Source organism: Mustela lutreola, chromosome 4 (genome assembly GCF_030435805.1).
Source record: "Mustela lutreola isolate mMusLut2 chromosome 4, mMusLut2.pri, whole genome shotgun sequence".
NCBI lineage: Eukaryota > Metazoa > Chordata > Mammalia > Carnivora > Mustelidae > Mustela > Mustela lutreola.
The window spans coordinates 181618263-181642358 of NC_081293.1; the positions used below are offsets into that span (position 1 = coordinate 181618263).

Here is a 24096-nt window from a genome sequence, read left to right on the forward strand (position 1 = left end):
GTTTGTATAAACTGAGTTTACTATAGAAACTATAGTTTCTATATAGTAAAGAGTCTCTCATGGTTTTTCTCCCTCTCTGATGACTTCCCCTCCAGTTTTCCCTCCCTTAACCTATGGTCCTCTGCGCTGTTTCTAGATACTTTCTTAATGAAATTTTAGAACTATGGATTAAGAAAAAAATCCTGAAAGCCACAGAGAGGAATCTGGTTACTGTAAGTAAGCAAGGGCCAGATTGATATGAATCATTTTTTTGGAGGTTGATGTGTTGAGCAACACTAGTTAGAAAGCTTCAGAGTTTGTGAGGAGAAAAATTGTTCTGAACCCAGCCTAATCCTAAACAATCTGCATTCATGTGACAGAGCAAAATAAAGACTTTTGGATTTTAAAACATTGGGGTGGGAAATAAGTGGCTATCCACTCTTTGTTTGATTTTAGGAACTAAATATCTAACACAATAGAGTAGATGAGTGAGTGGTCTTCAAGATATGACTTAAATGATCTCTTGAAGTCTTCAAGAGAAAAGATGTTAATATTAGCATATAGACTTTAATAAGTTACAAGCTTTTCAGAAATTTCTTTCAGAGATTAAAAATGAAAAGGAAATCCTAAACTGCTGAACAACATAAAGTTGCCTAGAGTGAGTAACACTTCTTGTTTGACAATTGACCCTCATTGAAACTGCTTATCTTATCCAGGGAAGAACCAAGATAAAGGAATAAAATTAATTATATCTGTTTTATGTCCTGTTTGTTCTAAGGTATGGGAAAGAATACATGAAAGTACTATAGTTTCTCACTCTTTTTTTGTGTTGGTTTGGTCTGGTATAATGGAAAAAGCTACCAAGATAAAAATGTTTATGCTTCACCACTAATAACAAATGAGAATAGCCACATCAAAATTAAAGTTAAATATCCCCAGAAAGAAATAGAAACTCCTTTTGAAGTAGAACCATTGGAAATGGATATTAGCCAAAATTAGTATGAATCTGTAAATTTGTAAATATTTAAATAGGCTCCCATAATATGGATTCCCTCCTTTTTCAGCATGATCCTGAAGTGTTTGGAGAGATCTGGGCCTTTGGTCCTTAGGACAGGGTAAAGTGACTCAGGTTCAGTGAAACCTCAGACGGTGATGTAGTAGATGAATGAGGTTATACTGAATCGTCTTCAGCAACTTATGGATCACATTTAATAATATGATCATTTAAGGTTAAAGAGTGGGAATACTTTCAACCATATTCACTAGATTTCACCCTTGAGTAATAGTAGATTTTCATGTTGAAAATAGAACTGCCCTATGACCCAGCAATTGCACTATTGGGTATTTACCCTAAAGATACAAATGTAGTGATCCAAAGGGACACATGCACCCGAATGTTTATAGCAGCAATGTCCACAATAGCCAAACTATGGAAAGAACCTAGATGTCCATCAACAGATGAATGGATCAAGAAGATGTGGTATATATACACAATGGAATACTATGCAGCCATCAAAAGAAATGAAATCTTGCCATTTGCAACAACGTGGATGGAACTAGAGCGTATCATGCTTAGCGAAATAAGTCAAGCAGAGAAAGACAACTATCATATGATCTCCCTGATATGAGGAAGTGGTGATGCAACATGGAGGCTTAAGTGGGTAGAAGAATAAATGAAACAAGATGGGATTGGGAGGGAGACAAACCATAAATGACTCTTAATCTCACAAAACAAACTGAGGGTTGCCGGGGGGAGGGGGTTGGGGAGAAGGGGGTGGGATTATGGACATTGGGGAGGGTATGTGATTTGGTGAGTGCTGTGAAGTGTGTAAACCTGGTGATTCACAGACCTGGGGATAAAAATATATGTATATAAAAAATATATGTTTATAAAAAATAAAAAATTTTAAAAAAAAATTAAAAAAAAAATAGTAGATTTTCATCTTAATTTATGGAAGGTTGTCAGAAACTTGGGAAATGGGAAGTGACTGGATCTTTTAGTGGTTAGGGGGAAATTGGGAGATGCTATAATCTTTTCAATATTAATTAAAAAGCCAAAATTTACAATTATGAAAATAGCTTTTTCCTGAAAACAGTACGAAAATAGATAAATAGCACAATTTGATGCGAGGAGAAAATTGAACATATAATGGCTAGTATTTGTGCTTTAACCAAAAAATAAATGTTTTGTATATGCAGTTTATTCTTTAAATATCAATGCCACTTGTGTTCAACATCTAATTCCCAGCTAGGACTTACATATTCTTTGAAATAGAATTTGATTTTTACTGTCTTGTGACAGATGGCTTTTTTTATCAGAGATATTTTTATGAAAAGCCATGATCTCCCTGACTGGAAAGAATGAAAGAATCAAGTTTGGCTTTTGAACATAAATTGTATAACATACCTCAAAGAAAATTAAATTTATAGTATTATGTTAAAGAAGGCAGATTCATTATTAGAGAAGTCAGTCTGGAGATGGCTGCAAACATTTCTTTGTTTTTCTGTATTGTAACAACACAATTGGAAGAGCTTTGCGAAATAAATGCAGAAAGATAAATTTAGTTATATCACTCTTACTGACATAGCTGCCCTCTGATTAAAGGGTAATAAGATTAATAGGATGGATGCTTGCTTAGAATAGAAAGAAGGGAATTTTTCTAAGAAGGATGAGGAGGTAAATCATACTCTATTTACCCATAGAGTATGATTAGCATTCACTCTTTGGTATAAATCAGCACCTCATATATTATTGATTGATGTGGTAAAAATAAAGTTTCAAGAAAACATAAAGGTCATCAGTGTATTTTGCTCTTCTGGGAAAAATGAAAACCCAAAAAAGTATGTAGAAGTGCATCCTGAGTCTTTGCCAGGTGGTGAGCATATTGTAGTAAGTGCACATGATAAACAGGGGTGGTATTTAGTGCTATTAAGACAAAGTTTAGTTTCTCAAGAATCTAAAACTGCACACATTGGTTTCATTTTAGCCCAAATGACAGGAACAATCTGTAACTATTCAATCTGTTGCCTTGTTCTGATAGATGTGTATGGACTCAGAAAAACATATGATCTACACCTTTGGTGGTAGAATTTTGACATGTAATGGCAGCGTAGACGACAGCAGAGCCAGTGAACCACAGTTCAGTGGGTTGTTTGCTTTCAACTGCCAATGTCAAACTTGGAAACTTCTTCGAGAGGACTCCTGTAATGCTGGGCCTGAGGACATCCAGTCTCGGATAGGACACTGCATGCTATTCCACTCAGTAAGAATATTCTATACATTGTATTGTTATTTTGTCGTGTATATTCTCAATAGGAAAAGAAGTAGTAAAATCCAGATCTTCAGAGAGCGATCAAAACTTTTCAAAAAATAAATGATTAGTGTTAGCAATGATAGACAAAAGTAAAATTTCCTCAGCAGTGAACTAGTTGCTAAGTATGAGAGTCTTTCATTAACGTAGTAATTCCTAAATAGTTATTACTTGAATGCTAATCTAGACACTTTTATGACTAACTACTTATCTACTACAGATATCGTAGCTGTTTCCCTTTCTATACCTTTCTACTTACTGGTTTCTCTTAGCAACTAGAAGATCAATTATTTTATTTTACTTTCCTCTCTGCCACTCTTCATTAAGTATGAAGAATTAAGAATTGACTTTATAGGATTAGAATTTAAATATATCCGCAAAACCGATATGGAACCATTTTTTTAACCTCTTCAGATGTTATAGTGAAAAGTTGGGCTTCTTTCTGTTAACATAACCTTAAAAACATATTGTGGACTATTTTGAACATCTATCAAAGTAGAGAAAAGAATGTAATAAATTCCTGTGTACTTTATCTGTTTCGACAGTTATCAGTATACTGCTGTTCACTTTCCATATATCTGTTCCACTTAAATTTCATTTCTTCAGTGTTTTTCCAATTTTCAAGTTTATTCTGAAATTTTATTTTGCTGGGCAACTCCCAGCGTGTCATTACACCTATAAACACTGTGGTATATCACTAACAGATAAGGATTTTTTAATAAACATAATAATGATACCACTGTAATATACACCCAGAGCATTATCAATATGGTTGGTTTATTCGAGTCAGACTCTGAAACGGATCTGTGTATTATATTTAGTTGTTTTGTCTTTTAAATTTCTTTTAAGTGTGACAGTACTCCCTGCTCCTATTTCTTACACCCTCGTATTCCATTTATTTACTTGTTAAAGAGACTGAATCATATGTACTCTCAAATTTCCCATATTCTTGATTTTATCCTTGTGGCATTGTGATCATTTAGTCTCCATATTTCCTGTAAGCTGGTAGTTAGATCCAGAGGCTTGATTTTAGATTTTCTCTCTTTTTTTTTTAAGAAGGGTGGTAAATACAAAAGGAGAAGTGCAAGAATACTTCATCAAAGATGATCTGATTACAAAATATCAAGAGACATTTAATGTGTAGTTACCATACTTTTGGTGATTTGAAAATTATTTTATGGGTTTGGGTGTTAGCAGCCTGATTGATCAGTAGTAAAGGTTCTTGTCCACATTTTACCAAATGGCTTTTGCAGTCATTGATAATCATTGTGTAGGGTTTGTAAAACAGTGATTTTTCTAATTATGTTATTTATTCTGTATTTATTAACTGATTATTTTATTAAAAACATATCCTCATTAACTGTTTGGCTACCCTAATACGCACACCACGCAGGATAGGTAATTTAAATGTTTGGTTTTTTTCTGTATTACTTTTCATATTAATGAGTTGAAGCTCCAAAATTAACCAATATATTTTTTACGCATTATAATGAACTTGTAGACTTTTATATATATTTGATGTTTTTAATCCAGTGTGTCATTATTCTTTTTGATGCCCAAATTTTTCTATGTCGAGTAGATGTGCCCCCTTCTCAGTATACTCATTCATATAGCTATATACACACATATGTATATTATATAAATACATGTATCTTTTTTAGTAAGAAAAATTAAATCATTAGTTCATACTGACATCCGATTCAAATTAAGAATTATTGAGTTTTTAAATATATCCTTTTGATTTTGTATTTATGTATCATAAGGTTAAAATCCTACTTCCTAATGACAGTATTATATTACTCCTTATGTCTTTCTATAATACTTACAGAATCACAGAACTAAGAAAAATTACTGAATGTTTCAGGTTCCTTTCGTATTATTTTTCTGTTTAGGATATAGCTAGGGATGGGTGGTAAAAAATATTAATGACATGCTATTTTTTGAGCATGTCTCTTTGTGGTCATATCTTTATAGATATGTTTATTAGAGGTAGGTTTATTTCATTGTTTTTCGAATTTCAGGGATTGCTTTTTTTCTTTTGCGTTAATTAAGTAAAAGCAATATGGATAGTTCCAAAGGCAAAATAGAAAGTTAGTGTACTTTTGGAGAGATCTGGTTTCTATCTATCTTCCTTGCTCTGTCCCTTCCCAAAAAGGTCTTTAATAAGCTTCTTTCAGAAAGAAAGAAAAAAACTACACACATTCCTTTTTTTCCTTTCTTATGCGAAGGCAGTGCCCTGAATTCATTATTCTATACCTTGCTTTTTTACTTTGATAAGGTATCCTAGAGATCACCTCTTAGTACATAGAGTGTCATCATTCCTCTTTATACCAATATAGTACTCCATTGCATGGGATCTGTCATAAAATTGCTTTTATAGAGGTTGAAATTTTAGAAGGATGATTTTGAATACTTCATGGAAGTGATTACTTTCTCCCTTCTTCGCCCTTTTTCCTTATTTTTCAGAAAAATCGTTGCCTATATGTATTTGGTGGCCAGCGATCGAAGACCTATTTGAATGATTTCTTTAGTTATGATGTGGACTCTGATCATGTAGACATAATATCAGATGGCACCAAGAAAGACTCTGGAATGGGTAAAGACATTTAGTGATTCTTCTCTCCTGTCTTAACTACTTTAAGTAGAAGAGTATATATAGTCCATTTTCTTTTCTTTGTAACCATTCTTCACCCTTTCCCCATGTCTTTAATTGAAGTAATTCTGAGTAAGAGGAAGAAAAATTTACCAACTGTATTATCCAGTTTTATGTGTTTAAAACATACAAGTTACTACATTATTTGAGCAGAAAGACTATATATAAATTTCCAAAGGCATTATTTATGTGTGTGTTTGCTTGGTGGGGGGTTTTGTAAGAATTAATATCTTAAAAACTGTCTTATTCTATGTTTGCTGTTCCTTTCCACCTTATGCTTTCATTGTAGTGACATGTATTAGGCACTAACATGGTAGAGGTTGTCTTTGTTCTAAGAGAGGACTTCATGTAACTGGTAACGACTTTTAAGTTTACAAGCTCAGCATCCAAGTTATTTTTCTCGTAATAGGGTGACAGGTTTGCCCGAGTTGGTCTCAGTGTTATGTATATTGCCCTGGCATAGTTATTAGTAGTACCCCTGATTCACTCTCAAGTATCTTATTTTAGATAATAATTTACATAGTTACCCTGCATAGTAGTCACTTTGCCTGTGATTATTATCCCTAGATAAATGGTATTTGTTTAAGATTCAGTGGTTTAAAATGCCTAATTTGAGAAATTAGATTAGTATGCTTTTTCTTTTAGCTACTATAAAAATGAATCTTTTTATTAAAATAGTTCATATTTATGAGAAAAAAAACTTTAAAAAACATTTTAACAGACGATAGTATCGTAATTAAAAAGTGCACATGAAGGGACCCTCAGGACACTTCTCCCATACTTCCTACTAGGCAAAGGCTAGAGCTTTATTTTCAGGGGGAAATAAGTACAGAGGTGTTTTTTCTACCATGCTTAAACTACTTCCCAGAATTAAAAAAAAAAAAAAAAAGTGGCAAAGAGTGATAGTAACAAAGACTCAGTACAACAATTCACTTTGGGTAAGCTTTAATGACTATCATTTGAAGATTTTAAAAAATGAGTTATTATTATAGAGTAATTCGCAAAATTGATCAATACAATGCTTTGTTAATGGTCATGGCTAGCTTTAGCACCAGTAAAGTGTGGTAATTTGATTATCAAAGTAATAATATGCTCATTTTAAAGCATTTGGAAAATATAGAAAGATGTAAAAAAGAAATTGTCAGGGCGCCTGGGTGGTTCATTGGGTTAAAGCCTCTGTCTTCAGCTCAGGTCATGATCCCAGGGTCCTGGGATTGAGCCCCACATGGGGCTCTCTGCTCAACAGGGAGCCTGCTTCCCCCTCTCTCTCTCTCTCTCTGCCTGCCTCTCTGCCTACTTGTATCTCTGTCAAATAAATAAATAAAATCTTTAAAAAAAAAATTATTAAACCATCCAGATGTATCTATTATCATTTTGATGTATTTCCCTCTAGTTTTTAAAATTTATTTATTGTAGGGGCACCTGGGTGGCTCAGTGGTTTGAGTATCCAACTCTTGATTTCAACTCAAATCATGATTCTCAGGGTCATGGGAGCCCCACATCAGTTTCCACACTGGCCATGGAGCCTCCTTGGGATTCTCTCTCTCCCTCTGCTCCTCCCCTATGATTCTCTCAAAAAAAGTTTTTCTTGTATAAAATTTAACACAATTTTATCTTCTGTTTTAAATACATATTAAATTGTGGTAATTTTTTTCACCATTATAGTTTTACTACCATGGAGTACAGGTATTAGGAGAAGTGACAGGTGTGGATTCATTTCCTAATACTGCTATAGTCAACTCTTATAAAATCAGAATCACCAATTTTGCTATGTGTTTTTTAATTTTCAATTGATTTATGGTGAATTATTCCATGCAAACAAGTTTATTCATTAACTTAATAATATTTGTCAGACATCTGCTAGCACCTAAGCTTGACCCTCTCCCTTCCTCTCTCCCAACATATTTCAGTACCATCTATGTGCCATGTATATTTGAAGTGCTTGAGAGATAGCTGTAGGCCTAGAATAAAATCCGTCCTCTCAGAGGGCTCACATGCTAGTGGGGATACTTGCAGTGGCCATTAAATACTGTGAAGAAAAAACATTGGCTGCCATGAGATTAAGTCACACGGGAGGTCCCTTATAGATAGAGCAGGTTGGAAAACCATCTCTGCAGGGATGATCATCTTCAAGATGTCAGATGAGAAGTAGAGAACTAAGAAGAACCATGTTAAGTGAGAGAAGAGCAAGTATAAAAGTCCCAAAGCAGGAAAGAACATAGTGTGTTCCAGAAAGAGTTGAGGGTGGGGAAGTTGGTATAAAATGAGAGTAGAAAAATGGTCCGAACTCTTGATTGTTCAGTGCCTTGTACAAATGCAAGAGGTTTGGATTTTTTTTTCCTAAATAAAATTGTAGTTCTTAAAAGGTGTATTGCCAGAGGCTTGATCTGATGAATTGAAATTTTGAAAATTTCACTCTTTTGAAAATTTCACATTTTCTAAGTGCTTGATTTTGACAGTATGCCTACAAGTTACAGTGTCCAGAGACTATATGGTGCTTTAATTGAGGTTTTTTATGGCAGAGTTGAACGTCTGGTTAGACTGCATACTTGGAACGTTTTCCTGTCTAAAACTGTTGTGGTTTTACTTGGAATTGTGGAACCTCAGTGGTTCTGTTGGCACAGTAGAGTGAAACTAAAATCACTTTCATTTTTCTGTCTTTTTTCCCCTCCATCTCCCTCCATCCTTTCTTCCTTCTTCTTCCTCCTTCTTGCCCTTCTCCCTCTCCTCCTTTCCCTCTTTCTCTCTTCCTTCCTATTCATCTCTTCTTTTCTACCCCCAGCCATGTGCCGTTGTCTCTCTCTTTGTCTGTCTCGCCCGGACCCCAGAGGTTTCTGATACCCATGTGGACACAGTTGAGAACCACTCTTTCAGCTCCAGAGCGTATCTCAGTCCTTAGTCAAGTAACCTTGATCAAGTTAACTTAATTTCTCAGTCTTAGCTTGTGTGTCTGTAAGTGACCAAAATTATATCGTGTCCCTGCTTGTGGCTGTTCTAAGAGTAGAGATGGATTGACCCTCTGGTTTTGGCTAGTGTTACTTAGTTTTCCCATGAGTATGCTAACGCTATCTGCAAGTTCACTGATCTAGTTAGTAATTAACTAATACCAGTTTTACCTCCATCTTCTATTTCCATCACTACTTCACTAGTTTGAGCTATCAGCACCTATTTGGCCTTTGTTCCTAATCTTCTTCCTCTTCTTATTTGTTTGTTGAGAGAGAGCGAGTAAGTGCGAGTGACCAGGGAGGGGAAGAGGAAAAGAGAGGATCTCAAGCAGGCTCCATGCTCAGTGCAGAGCCTGACGTTGAGCTTGACCTCATGACTCTTGAGATCATGACCTGAGCTGAAATCAAGAGTCAGACGCTTAACTGACCCAGCCATCCGTATTTATTTTTAAAAGATTTTCTTTTTTTTTTTTTTTTTAAGTGGTCCCTGCATCCAGCTTGGGACTTAAACTCACAACCCTGAGATCAAGAGCCACGAGGTCCACTCACTGAGCCAGTCAGGTGCTCTCAAAACATACCTTGTTTACTCTGAAAAATGCCTGAAAAAAAAAAGGTCATTTTTTTCCCAAAGGGCTTTTCAAGTTCTTACGTTTACAGTAGTCATTTTGTGCTGGGAATACAGTTGGGAAATATTTATGTGATTATGCTTGGCTATAATAATTGGTCTTCTTCTTCTTGTGTATGCCACCTCTCCCCCCATCTCATACTCTGTACTGCAAGCAGAATACAGCAGTTTTGTGTTACCAGTGAAGTGCAAAAATGTGTGCTTGGATATTTATTCAATAGATACTTTTTGGTCACCTACTATGTTCCAGATAATAAGCTAAGTGCTAGAGATAAAATTGTGAATTAGGGCTCTATCTTCTAGAGCTTACAGTTGTGCATGGGGAAAACAAAGAAGTAGATTAACAACCTTACTTTTGGATTCATGCTAATAAGATAAAGTAATTTTAAAATATAAACTCTGGGTACCTGGGTGGCACAGTCAGTTAAGCCTCTGACTCTTGGTTTCTGCTCAGGTTATGATCTTAACTCTTGTGGGATCAAGCCCCATGTCTGGCTCTGTACTCAGTGCAGAGTCTGCTTAATTTTCTCTCTCCCTCTTTCTCTCTGCTCCCCTACTCACAGCTTTCCCTCTCTTTCTCTCGAGTAAATAAGTATTTTTTAAAATAATAAAATAGGGGCACCTGGGTGGCTCAGTGCTGCCTTTGGCTCAGGTCATGATCTCAGGGTCCAGGGATCAAGCCCCACATTGGGCTCTCTGCTCAGCGGGGAGCCTGTCCCCCCCACCCTTCTTGCCTCTCTGCCTACTTATGATCTCTATCTGTCAAATAAATAAATAAAATCTTTAAAAATAAAAAAATTAAAAAATATAAAATGTAAACATGATAGACCTTCCTTGATTAAAATTTTTTTGTTGTGTCCCTTTGCCCTGTAGATTAAATCTAAACTCCCCGACTCCTAGTTTCCTTTATATGCCTCACCTGAATTAGCTTTCCAGCCCCATCTTTAGTATCCAACTTCACCTTGCTACCAGTTCTTTGTTTCATGACCACTGAATATTAATTCTTTATAGATACACTTTTTCTTGCCTTTGGGTTTTTATCCGTGCTGTTCTCCCTACCTGAATCACTCTTCTGTCTGACCTCAAAGTGTAACTAACTTTTGCACATCTTTTCAGATCTTAGTTTACAGGTCATTGTCTCCTGAAATTCTCTAACTCCTCAAGCCCAGATTAGTAATTAAAGTATATGGTTCTAATCTTCATTGGTACCACAATTCTAGATACTCATCTAGTATAATCTTGACTCTGCTTTTCAGAATCTTTGTAAAGCTTAGCTGAAATACAGGATTTCTTAAAAAAACACTGTCTTTTCAGTACTCTAGATCTCCTAAAAAATCTTTCACTGAATTAAGTTAGACCAAACCGAAAACCTCATGTCAGAACTGTGGTATATTCAATTGTCTTCCCATGGGATTACTTTCACCTGATTTTTTAAAGTCCATTTAATTTTATTTTATCTTACTATGTTATTATTTATAAGCCATGAAAAGCCCTTCTAAGGACAAGGGAAAATACTATTTAAATTCCCACATTATTAAATACTAGAAAATACCGATTTGGGGGACACCTGGATGGCTCAATTGGTTGGGCTGTGACCCTTGATCTCAGCTCGGGTCATGATCTCAGGGTGGTGGGATTGAGCTGCGAATCAGGCTCTGTGCCCAGCGTCCCTTTCCTTCTGCTCCTCCCACTCACACGTGCATGCTCTCTTTCTCTCTCTCTCTTGGAAATAAATAAAATCTTAAAAAAAAAAAAAGAAAATAGCAATTTTATTCATTACATGGATGCTCTGTAGCTTATTTAAACATTCTGTTTATTAACTGTTCTAAAGCTTTTCTACTACAGTTAATTACTGTTATTTGAGATGGACTTAACATATAATTACTATGTTTATCTGTGATTCAGTAATGTGGGTTATTTGATTAAAACTTCATTTATGATGGGAATTTCAAATGCATTGTTTGAAATCATAGAAGAAATTTGAATTATTAAGATCATCAATTAGAAATGGCATATCTGGGTGGCTCAGTGTGTTGAGTGCCTTCGGCTGAAGTCATGATCCCTGGGTCCTGAAATCGATCGAGCCCCCGAGCTGGGCTCCCTGCTCATTTTCTTTCTCTCTCTCTCTCTCTCAAATAAATAAAATCTTTTAAAGAAAGAAAGAAATGGCATATCTAATTGTAAAATTGCTGCTGCTTTTTATAATTTTTTATTGTGTTAGATACTATAACATCTTAAATGGTTGCTCTTTATAATTATTTAAATGTATTATCTTAGATTTAACATCTCAAGATTTGAAGAAACTTCAACTCTTACTTTTTAACTAGAGTGTAACAATGTTATGCTCCCCTCAGAAAGAAATTACAATTTAAATCAGTGGATTGGCAGCTGCTTAGAAAGAAGGGATTTATTAGTATTGTGTCTAACACATACATAATTACATCAAAATTCAGCACATCTAAAATTTGGGTTTATTTCTGAATAACTTTTGGCAAGCACAGGGGGTTTAGCAGACTCCCCATATGTAAGCTCTGTATTTAACACTAATTGAAAATTATGTTTAGAAGATAGTCTGTCACACCACCAGAGCTTTATAGTTTGCTATAGAAACTCAGTTTATTGTAATAGGAATACTTTCTCATATGTGTATTATTAAAGGTAGCAAACATATATGAGTCTTCACCATTTGGCAGATGCTCAGTCAAACATTGGTGATACAGAGCTCTTTCAACCTAGTTCCTGTTCTATAGTAGTTATGTGTTTACTTGTTTTGTTCCTTAACATCTGTTGACTGTATTTTCCCACATCTGTCACTGTTTATTCCATTCTGTTCTAACCATAGTGGCAGATTGGTATAATTGAAAGAATAGTGAATTGAGAATCAGAAGACTTGGTCTCTCTTCATCTGGATCTGCCACTCATCCCTCTGCAACTTTGGCAAAATTGTATACATAACTTTTCTGAGCCTGATTATTCATCCGAAAATGAGGTTGGACCAGTTGATCTTAGGGCCTCATGTAGCTCCAAAATTTTGACAGTTAAATTTCATTCCCTTCTGCTATCAGGCTGTGAAAGTAGCATGAGGGCTATGTTAGTAGAGTCTGCAAGTCCTAATTTATCTATAAACATTTTTGTGAAAACCTTAAAAGCAAAGTCTTAAAAGATTTTTAGTTCAACTAACGGAATTGGTCAAACATTGATATTATTGACATTGTTTTTTAATAAATAAGTGTGTGTTTGTCTGTATGTAATTATATAGAATAAGTCCTTGTGAATTGGACCCTTTTAGACTTCTAACAATTAACTAAATCAGGCCAATTCAGCAGTTTAGAGAAGATTCTGAAGCTAATGATTTGCTGTCATTAGCGTAGATTAGTTACTAAGCTAGGAAATGGTAGTGTTTATTTTCCGTGTAACTGGGCTTCGTTGCTTTCCAGTTAGCATCTTTAATATCTGTTGTGCCATTATTCTGATAAAATGGTATTCTGTACTTTTTTCCCTCTCATCATTATTGTTAATAATAATTTTACATAATTTTTCCCCTTCTACTCTCCCAGGGGTGTTTTTACTTAGTTACAAGCTTGTATAAGTGTTGTGTATTTTTAATATAAAATTTAGGTCATTTGATAGTAAATATGAATTAAAGTTCACCAGCAAAAACAAACATGCAACAACAGTAAGATAGTTTTGAAAATGAAAAGTAATGTAGTATTAACACTACCAGATATTTATAAAGGTACAGTTTTGTACAGACTAATGGAATGGAACTGAACAGATAATATAAAAGGATGTAATGCTTAAAGCTGGTACTGTCAACTTTCAAAAAGAAAGCAAGGTCAAGAGAAGTGTAGCACCATGATTTGGTTAAATTGATGAAACAATCCTGGAGCTGCCCACTTGGAAAATTTTGATATATGAGCTCATTAATCAACTGTTATTCAGGTTTTCTGTTACTTGAAGCTGAAAATACCCTAACAAATAGAGAAATTTTAGAAAATTGTTTTTATTAAACTTATATTTCTGTAACAGTTCTGAAATTGTATTTTTTTTCCTGTGTCTTAACTAAAGTAACTAATAATATGTGCATTGGATTATGAAGCAAAAATAGAGTTGAGATTAGTTCATGAATTAATGCAATGATGTATCTTCCTCAGGAATTGAAATAACTTCAAAAATATCTCTGTTGTCTTTTTAGCTTCCCTGTAGGCTTTCCTTATGTTACAAATTCTGGTAATCTTCCCCTATTGGGTCAACGAAAGAAGAGGAAAAGAAAAATGTGATTTAGACTGTCAGATAAAATCATTTTTTAGCTGCCCTATTTCAAGTTTTAAAAAAGTTTAAAGAGGGGTGCCTGGGTGGCTCAGTGGGTTATGCCTCTGCCTTCGGCTCAGGTCATGATCTCCGGGTCCTGGGATTGAGCCCCACATTAGGATCTCAACTTGCTGGGGAGCCTGCTTTCCCCCCTCTCTCTCTCTCTGCCTGCTTCTGTGCCTACTTGTGATCTCTCTGTCAAATAAAGACTTTTAAAAAAATAAAAATTTAAAAAATAAAAGTGTTAAAAAATAGGAGAGTTGAAGAATGATCAATGTAATTTCCTGTAAAAACTAAAAACAAGTTGGGTATAATAGTTGTTGTGTTGTTCTTATCTTCTGATTCCTCAGACAAGTGTTCTTTCAAAATGTATTCGTGATTAACAAATGATCTTGTTTACTGATCTGTTTAATTTTTCTTTGTGAGTCAGTTTATAAAGACTAGTAAAGATTTATGCCATTCAGTTGAGCTTTTTGCCAGTTGAATCTGAAAGCTTTTAAAATATTGTATGGGGATGCCTGGGTGGCTCAGTTGGTTAAGCGGCTGCCTTCGGCTCAGGTCATGATCCCAGCGTCCTGGGATCGAGTCCCATATCGGGCTCCTTGCTCGGCAAGGAGCCTGCTTCTCCCTCTGCCTCTGCCTGCCTCTCTGTCTGCCTGTGCTTGCACTCTGTATCTCTCTAACAAATAAATTTAAAAATCTTTTAAAAAATAAATAAATAAATAAATAAAATAAAATATTGTATGTTACAACTCTCCTATTCTTTTCCCCTCACCTCACAACTACCCATTAGAAACCATTAAATTTGTAAAAATAGCCTTTTTTTCTTCTTGGGAAGAAAATTAATACAGAAGACTGTTAATAGTTCTAACATATTAGAATGAAAACTTCTTCCTTGGTTTTGACCTTTAGAACTTTTTAGTTTTCGATAATGCTGTTTTTGTTCAACCAGTTTTTATTTCAATAAAATTACTATAGAAGTAATGCAGTGTGCATAATTCATAAAGCAGAATTCAAACAATATAGAATGAAAATTATTTCTGCCAGAGTTGCAAACTAACATAGTTCCCTTCCTAAGGGAACTTATTTATAAGGAAAAATTTTGACTCTTCCCAGACCCAAACCCCAGAAATAAGCCCTAGAAAAATAAAATGAGAGGCAACTAGCTTCCAGAAACTCTTTTAAATGAGATAGAATGCTGTCTGTCCCCTGAATTACCTTGAGTTAATTCTTGTTCCTTCACTATAGAAACTAGCTTGTACAACTAGTGCAGAATCCAAAGAACAACATTATGGCAGTGCATGAACCCTACTTGTGTTGAGAATTGGTGAAATTAGATGTGGCCTGACCATCTACTCTCAGTAATCCATTTCTCTTTCATCCTTTAAGTCCAGGAAAATTGCCTTCTACTTACCCCAAAGGGTCTAAAGCCGTGAAATCCTTACATAGGGGGATGATAGTAAGTAGAGTAATTAACTGGTTCTTTGTGAATAGGCTTCACTACTTAATGGCTCTTCCCCTCCATTTTCCTTAAATTCACTGGTGCTGATGCTACTTAAGGCCTGACCTTTGGTCCTCCCTGATATATCTTAAAAGAAAGAATAGCTGGTATGTTGAAAATACTACCTCACAGAGATATAACTAGACAGCTGAGGACTACAGATGTCTCAAAAGAAATCAATAAACTGACAACATATATGATCTAAAGCAGAATTATTACAGTTGTTGAACCAGGAGTTCAAAACAAGCATAATTAATATAAAGATACAAAGGGATGTACTAGTAATATGAAATAAAGTCTAAAAATGGTAAAAACAGAACCAAATGGAAATACTAGATATGAAAAATATATTTGAAATGAAAACTGCAACAAATATTATAAATAGAATGGCTGTGAATGAATTAATTAGTTGAAAAATGAGAATGAATATTCTTTAGGGAAAAAATAGGAAAGAAAAAAGATAAAGAGATAGAAAATACAAAAGAGGGGCACCAGGGTATCTCAGTTAGTTAAGCACCTGCCTTCAGCTCAGGTCATGATCTTGGGGTCCTGAGATCAAGTCCTGTGTCTGGTTCCCTGCTCATTGGAAAGTCTGCTTCTCCTTATACCCCTCCCCTCACTCAAGCTAGTTCTCTCTCAAATAAATAAAATTAAAAAAAAAAAAATATATATATATATATATATATATATATATATATAAAAGAAACTAGAGGATATGGAAAGGAATTGTACAAGTGTGAACATCCTAACAGCAGTAAATAAAGAAAAATAAAATTTTAAGAGGGCAGAATAATTGAAAAAATAAGGGAGGTACATTTGCTAGAATTCGGAAGCAAAAGGCCTCAGATTGGTGAAAGGGCTTATAGTATACCTGACAGGAAGAATAAAGGGACACCTACCTAGATATATTAAAGTTTGCTTAAGAATATCAAAGACATAGGGAAGATTATGAAAGATTTCAGAGAGAAAGATGACATGCAAAAGGAAAGATGGATGAGTGGATGGATGGATGGATGGACATCAGATAGCTCAACAGCAGTAGTGGATGGAAGAAAACAGTACAGTTAAAAAGTGATCAAGGAGGGGCTGCTGGGTGGTTCAGTTGTTAAGCATCTGCCTTCGGCTCAGGTCATGATCCCAGGGTCCTGGGATTGAGCCCCACATTAGGCTCCCTGCTCAGAGGGAAGCCTGCTTCTCCCTCTCCCACTCCTCCTGCTTGTGTTCCCTCTCTCATTGTCTCTGTCAAATAAATAAATAAAATCTTTTTTAAAAAAGTGATCAAGGAAAATGACCTTAAACCAAGAAATTTGTATTCTCCTTTCATATGTTAGTGTGAAATGAAATATTCATTGGTATATATGCCTAGGAGGGTTTGCTATATGAAGACTTATATTGGAAACCCATTTGCAAACAAGACTCACAAATTTAGGATATGTTAGAAGTATGTGTTAAGTGGTGATCAAGTTATCTTAAGAAAATTGATTGTTGCCAGAAGAAAAACATCAGGGCCAAAATTCTAAACAATGAAAGGGGTAGTGGGGTACCATATATAATTCAGGTATTGTGATTGGACTTACAGGTGCGAAAATACTATTAAAACTTTTTCATTCCAAATGTCTTATAAAGGCTCAAAATCTAATGGATCTTTATTTTCTTTGAAGCTTCCTTTTGCTTTCCTGTGTCATCTATGACTGCCACTGTTTCTTACATCCCATATCATTCCTTTTCTTGGATTCCTTTTTAGTTTTGTTGAAATAGCTCCTCAAAGAATTGTTTCATATGCAGTCATTGACATAACTTTTCATATTTCCACTAATCCAAAAATTCATTTATTTTGCCCTCCTTGTTGGAAATAGACTTTTAATTCCTTATCTTTTTATATTCCTCAGAATTTTACAGTTATTATTCCATTGTATTCTAACATTCATTGTTACAGATAAAAGGTCTAGTAAGTTTGACACTTACTATTCTGTGTGTAATAAACTGCTTTTTCCCCTCTGTAGAAGCTTTAAAAATTTTTCTTTTTATTCCTAGAGTTTTAAAGTTTCATTAGGAGATCTTTATCTCTCTCTCTCTCTCTTTTCTGTTTCTCCCTCTATTCAAAAATAGTGTTTCTGTGAAAACTTCTGTAAGCCAAACTGGCATAAAGCAAAGAAGCAATTACCACTTTATTTATAAGGAAAAAATTTGACTCTTCCCAGACCCAAAAAACAACCTCTCTCTCAGACTTTTCTGATACCTTAGGACACATCTTGCTAAGTGATGCACAAAATAAATTGAGATAAAGCACAGACACAGTTCACAACTGGGGCAGCTTGGTGCGGAGAGGCTGGTTGTAGTTCCTGGGGAGGGTGCGATCTGCCTCTCTAAGGGCTCACTGTGAAACAAACACATGCTGTTTTTGCTCTTCACCTTTTTTTTGTAAAGGTGAAAATTCATCCTCATTTCTTTCAGTTAGCTAAAACAAGTACTAATGTAGATCCTTCATAGAAGCAAAGTGTGTCATGAAAACTTTCAAAAAGGGAGGAACACCTGTATATAAAGTTTTGTGGTTTTTGTTGTTGTTTGTAAAACATGCTTAGCACGCAGGGCTCTTTCAAACAGGACCCCTGCTTGTTTCTATCATTCAGGTAGATTTTCTTTCATTATTTTTTACCCCTACGTTGTTTCCCCTCTCCTGAGTGTTCTTCTCAGACATATTTCTTACTTCAGTGGTTTTATCCTCTGTCCTGTAACTTTTCTGTCAATCATTTCTCTATCTTTTGCTATACTGGTAATACCATTTTTAGCCTATAGCCACTGACTGTCTTTCTAACTATTTTTTCATTTTGTCATCTGATTTTTTTGGTCCTAGATTTACTCCTTAATATCTTATTTTCTAGGGTGCCTGGGTGGCTCAGTGGGTTAAGCTGCTGCCTTTGGCTCAGGTCATGATCTCAGGGTCCTGGAATCGAGTCCCGCATCAGGCTCTCTGCTCAGCAGGGAGCCTGCTTCCCTCTCTCTCTCTGCCTGCCTCTCTGTCTACTTGTGATCTTTCTCTTGTCAAATAAATAAATAAAATCTTTAAAAAAAAATCTTATTTTCTATTCCTTTTTATGGACGCCTGTTCTTGTTTTATATGTATAATATTCTTTTTATTTTTTACAAAGATAATGAGTTTGGGGTTTTTTTTTTTTAAGTTCTATTTCTTTCTGTGATTTATTTTTATCTTTATAGATAATTTTTTCTTATAAAGTGGTTGAAATTTTTCTCATATGTCTTGTGATTTCTATCTAAACATTAAAATCTATGAATAAAGGACTACATCAGTTAAGAATGGTAAACAAGGGGCCCCTGGTGACTCAGTCATTAAGCAGCTGCCATTGGCTCTTGTCATGATCCCGGGGTCCTGGAATGGAGCCCTGCTTTGGGCTCCCTGCTCAGTGGGTGGCCTTCTCCCTCTCGCACTCCTCCAGCTCGTGTTCCCTCTCTCTCTTTCTCAAATAAATAAATAAATGCATAAATCTCAGTTTTAAAAAAAAGGACTGGTAAACGACAGTAACTTCTGTGCCATAGGGTAGGCATCTTTCCCAGCCGGCTTCTCCCTTACATAAGACACTGACCAGCGATGGTGTATAGATGCATGGCACATCTCGTCCACCAGGCTGTCTTCCCTAATATCGGTGTGAAGTTTTGCAGTGACTTGAAACTCGGCTCTCCTTCTCATTCAGGCTCCTGCATCCTTAGTAGAAGCTCTCTCCACAGGAGCCCTCCTCACAGTGTACTCCTGCTTTTTGTATTTGATAACTTACTTGGAAATTTTTTATCTTTTACCCTGGTGAGTGGGCTCTCTTTTTCTTGACTGTTAGAGCCTCAAAATTTCTTACCTCTTGGTAACGTACTTTCTTCTTCCTCCTACGGTTTCTCTTTCTTTTTGCCAGAACATCTTTCCTGCGAGTGTTGTGGGATGTTGGGAAAGAGAAATAATGTAGTTTGTGTTCAGTTTGCTATCTGAAACCAAGAGGCCCAAAGTTTAGATTTCATAAGCAGCTTCTGCTAGTAAAAATCCAAAAGTCTAAAAGGCTTATTAGTGAGTGCTAAGCGATAATTCTTATATGTATGTATGTATATATACATACCAAATTTTTTACTTTTTATTTAATAAGAACATTTAATCTCTGCATTTAAAATGAAAATAAGTTTTTTTCTTCTATTTCCAAAGAGGTAACAAATGAGATTTAGAGTATTATAGAAATTGAGATTTTTAATAGCTTCCTAGAGAAAACTAGAGTGCCTTTGAAGGTGGATTTGGAAAACTTACAAATTTTTTTGTTAATGTTTTTGAATTGTTACTCATGTGGCATAGAGTGGAAGTAGGAATTAAGCTTAAGTGCACTTTGTAAAAATTAGGCAAGAGGCCATTAACATAGATATATTCAGTGTAAATTTGAATTAACTCCCTAATTGTTAGGAACTCCTCAGATACAAGTTTTCATTTTTATTTTTTAGAGAAAAAATAAAAAATACTTTAATTCAAATAAAGTGATGCCTAGTTTTAGTTTTGTAACTTCATACCAGCAAAATGGCTTAAAAATATTCATTTTAGTGCCAATAAAACTGTCTTTTGAAACCTGAATTCCCTTTCCATCTAAATAATAAGATTCCAAATATTAATGTAAAATTTTTTTCCTGACAAATATGGAAGGATGTGTGAGAGCTTTTCACTTACTACCAAAAGTCCCTGGTATATATGCCCTGATAGATATTTTTTGTATTTTGGTTTGGATTTTTCTTTTCCTTATAATTAATTATAAAAACAATATATACTGGAAAAATGCATATTATAGAACAAAAGTAAAAGTGTCCTAACTGCCCCACACATGATTATTGGTTATGGTTTGATGTATGTTCTTCCATATTTTTCTAATTACATACAAACATTTTATATGTAAACATTTTTCCTTGTCTGTAGTACATAATAAAGATTATATTTGTTAGAGTATGTGAACTTAAAGATTAATAGAAATCTTTCCTTGCCCTGAGAAATTTTTCCTTTGAGTATTCTTAGAGTAAAATATTGGATGCTTCCCCAAAAAATCAGTGAAACATTTTTACTCTTTTCTTCACACATTTATGCTGCTTCAAGCTTGGTCCCTATGGTGTCCGTCTAGTGGATTTTTGTGCTTAGGACATAATACCTATCCTCCTCCTGCTGATAACATCCATTTTGTGGAAATAATGCTTCTTTATTGATATTTCCTTACTTGTTACCATCATAACAGCCTCCTAAATGCTGTCTGTATCTCAGGATTCTCTCTTTGCCTGTCCACACTGCTCTCACCCTGCAGGATCTTAACAGAAATTTCAGCTTTGAAGAGACCTGGTATATAGCCCTACTTTCAATTTTTGGATAAGAAAACTTTAGAGTCTAAAAATGTTTCTTGCAAAGTGGTACCTGGCCAGCTCAGTCAGAAGAGCATGTGACTCTTAATCTGGGGTTCATGAGTTCAAGCCCCATATTCTGTGTAGAGATTACTAAAAACAAACAAACAAATAGACAAAAACTTGAAAAAATAGAGTAGGGGCACCTGGGTGGCTCCGTTTAGCATCTGCCTTCGACTCAGGTCATGATCTCAGGGTCCTGGAATAAAGCCCTGCAGCAGGCTCCCTGCTGAGCTGGCAGTCTTCTCCCTTTCCCTCTGTGCTCTGTCGTCCGCTCGCTCGCTCTCTCAAATAAATAAAATATCCTTTTAAAAAAGTAAAAAGTTTCTTTCATGAAATCACATAGTTAATTGAGAAGATCTAAAAGATTTTTCTACTTCTATTTTGTTTCGAATACTTACTGGTATTTAAGTTCCTAGGTTGGCTTTCAAAAACTTTTGGGACACGCATCTCATTTCTGTATTGTAAATGATCAAAAATTACATTGTGAGGATGATTCTATAGTGAATATACCAAAAAAATACCAAGCTGTACACTATAAATGGGTGAATTGTATGGCATATGAATTATCTCTGTGTAAAGCTGTTTAAAAGTCACTAATAGACTTGAACGTATAACTGGAAAGTAAAATCAACATTATGCAGAGTAAGAAGTGCATGAGATACGGAAGATCAAAGAAATGGGAAATATGTGGTTCCTAGTATGCTTTGTAATCAAAGTAATGTTTTATAATACCTTATGGTATAGATTTTATAAGCATGATGTCCCTGAGTATTGTAAACCTGCCACTGCTTCTATTTTTGAGAAGTAATCCTTCTCATTTTTCTCTACTGCCCCCAAGCTGCTTCTGGACAAAATGTGACAGTCCAGAAAGAGAAGCATGTAAAATTGGGTTTTGGCATTCTTCCACATTCTCACATGCTTCCACCACCACCACCACCCCCTGGCCAGTACTCCTTTGCATCCCTCTCTTTGATGACTCCACTTCCATTTTATAGAATTCAAAATTTCTTTCCCTCTCTGCTGGTTTCCAAAATTTCCATTTCTGTAGTGAGTCCTTACTTAGGCTAAGTGGCTTGTTGCATTAGTTTATAGTAAGTCATACATTTCTGATACTTTTAAAAGATTATAGAACAGGGATCAGCACACTTTTTATATGTGTGTAAATATTTTCAGTTTTGTGAGCCATACATACAGTATTGCAAGTGTTACCTTGCTTTCGTAGGATTGAAAACAGCCACAGAGAAAATGTAAATGATTATATGAGGAGGCCTGCTTTGACCCTAGGTAGGCCAGATCAAAACAGAGTTTGCCAACTAGTCTTAGGAAATTCCTTTTTTTTTTTTTTTTTTTTTAAGATTTTATTTATTTATTTGTCAGAGAGGGAGAGAGCACAGGCAAGCAGAGTGGCAGGCAGAGGCAGAAGGAGAAGCAGGCTGCCTGCCGAGAAAGGATGCAGGACTCCATCCCAGGACCTGAGCCAAAGGGATCATGGCCTGAGCCAAAGGCAGCCACTTAACTGACTGAGCCACCCAGGCGTCCCGAGAATTCTTAATTTAAAGGCTCAGTATTAAGATGCAATGGAATGAAAAATTTAAATGTAATAAATTTTAAATACAGTACAGTTATGTATGTCCTCTACTTCTACCACTAACAAAAGTGATTTCATTTCTTTACTGTTTTATCTTTCTTCCAAGGTTATCTGAGGAACAGAGGGCAGAACCTTGGAACTTTAGAAAGCATCATTAGGAAAATACCAGACTTTACATAACCACTAAAGACCATGGCATGAGGGCTGAGATCATTACTAAGATTAGATCGATGTGCATATATGTGTATAAATACAAACATATTTGTGTTATATGTGTGTGCATTATTTTTAGCATGTTTATTGTGGAATGCATTGGATAGTCTATAAATCACTCCACCAACACGGGCACCGGGGTGGCTCAGTTGGTTGAGTGTCTGCTTTCAGCCCAGGTCATGATCCCAGGGTTTTGGAATTGGGCCAACATTGGGCTCTCTGGTCCAGAAGGAGCCTTCCTCTCCCTCTCTCAAATTATAAATAAAATCTTAAAAAAAGAAATTTAAAATAGATAATAAAAAAATAAAATAGTCCACAAATGTATTGAATAGGAATGTGAAAGGGCACATTAATTTAGGTAAACTAGGAAAAAATAAATGCTGGATTATTTGACCCTGCTAAAGTAGATAAAGACAAATGAAGATCAATGTGGCTAGCATCTCCTGCCATAATATTCTGGATTGATTGAAATATTTTACTTTGTCTGATAATTATTTAGCATTTTGAGCATATGATGATTGTTCATGTATAAAAGAAATATAGTGTTGAAACAATGACATTGTATTAGATTCATGGCAATTATATCATGATCCACAAAATTACATTTCAACTAATATTTCCATATAACAGTGGTGAGAAAAATTTACATTTGTTGTGTCAGTGTTTCGCAAATCACTGGATAATGCAGAATGACAATCACTCATTTAGGGGATTTAGTGGATTTCTTAGAAAAATAAAATATTATTATCTCTAGGCAGTTTGAACTATTCAGGAAAACAAAAAGGCATATTATACACCAAAATATTCTTATTTTTACTTGGAAATTATGTCATTTCATTGTGTGTCATAAAGGGATATTTTAAATGACTCTAGCCTTATTAAAGATGTGTTTCATTTTCTGTCAAATTTGTATTTTTCCAAGTCAACATTTGAATGTTTTACCTCTGCTATTAACGTTAGAGCTGAGATAAAAAATCAGTTAATAAAGCATTGACCTTTGTTCCCTCAATAAAAATGATTACATTGCATACCTCTTTCCTGCATTATAGCTCTCTTCTGGTAGTTAGCATTCATTTATTCTTTCAACAAATAGTTGAGTAACTACTTGCCAGGCATCAGGAACTACATAGTGAACCAAACTACCTCTGCCCTTGTACAGTTTACATTCTAGAGCAGGGAGAACATAATAAACCATTATTTGTTGTGTAATACAAAAGTTATGTAGTCTGTTGGATATATCTTTTATATAGTGGTTCCACTCTGTTATTTAACATGAATGTTGTCATCTTATTTTCTCTCTCAATTTATAGTTCCAATGACAGGATTCACACAGAGAGCAACCATTGATCCAGAACTGAATGAAATACATGTCTTATCTGGACTCAGCAAAGACAAGGAAAAGAGGGAGGAGAATGTCAGAAATTCATTCTGGATTTATGACATTGTGAGGAATAGTTGGTAAGGAGCTTTGGTCCGTGTCTCAATCCCAATGTAACATTTATTTGAGGATGTTAGTTTCTTCAAAAGACAAATAGAAAGACTTGTG

At 35.1% G+C, this 24096-nt stretch overlaps 1 protein-coding gene across 5 annotated transcripts in view; it reads left to right on the forward strand.

Moving 5' to 3' along the window:
• MKLN1 (muskelin 1) overlaps positions 1-24096 on the forward strand; it is a 337870-nt gene that overhangs the window by 280187 nt on the left and 33587 nt on the right. For all 5 annotated transcript variants that reach the window (XM_059171881.1, XM_059171880.1, XM_059171879.1 and 2 more), the window contains 3 exons: positions 3021-3242; positions 5757-5886; positions 23861-24008. In XM_059171881.1, the coding sequence (XP_059027864.1) occupies positions 3021-3242; positions 5757-5886; positions 23861-24008 (500 nt within the window). The remainder of the gene's footprint in view (positions 1-3020; positions 3243-5756; positions 5887-23860; positions 24009-24096) is intronic.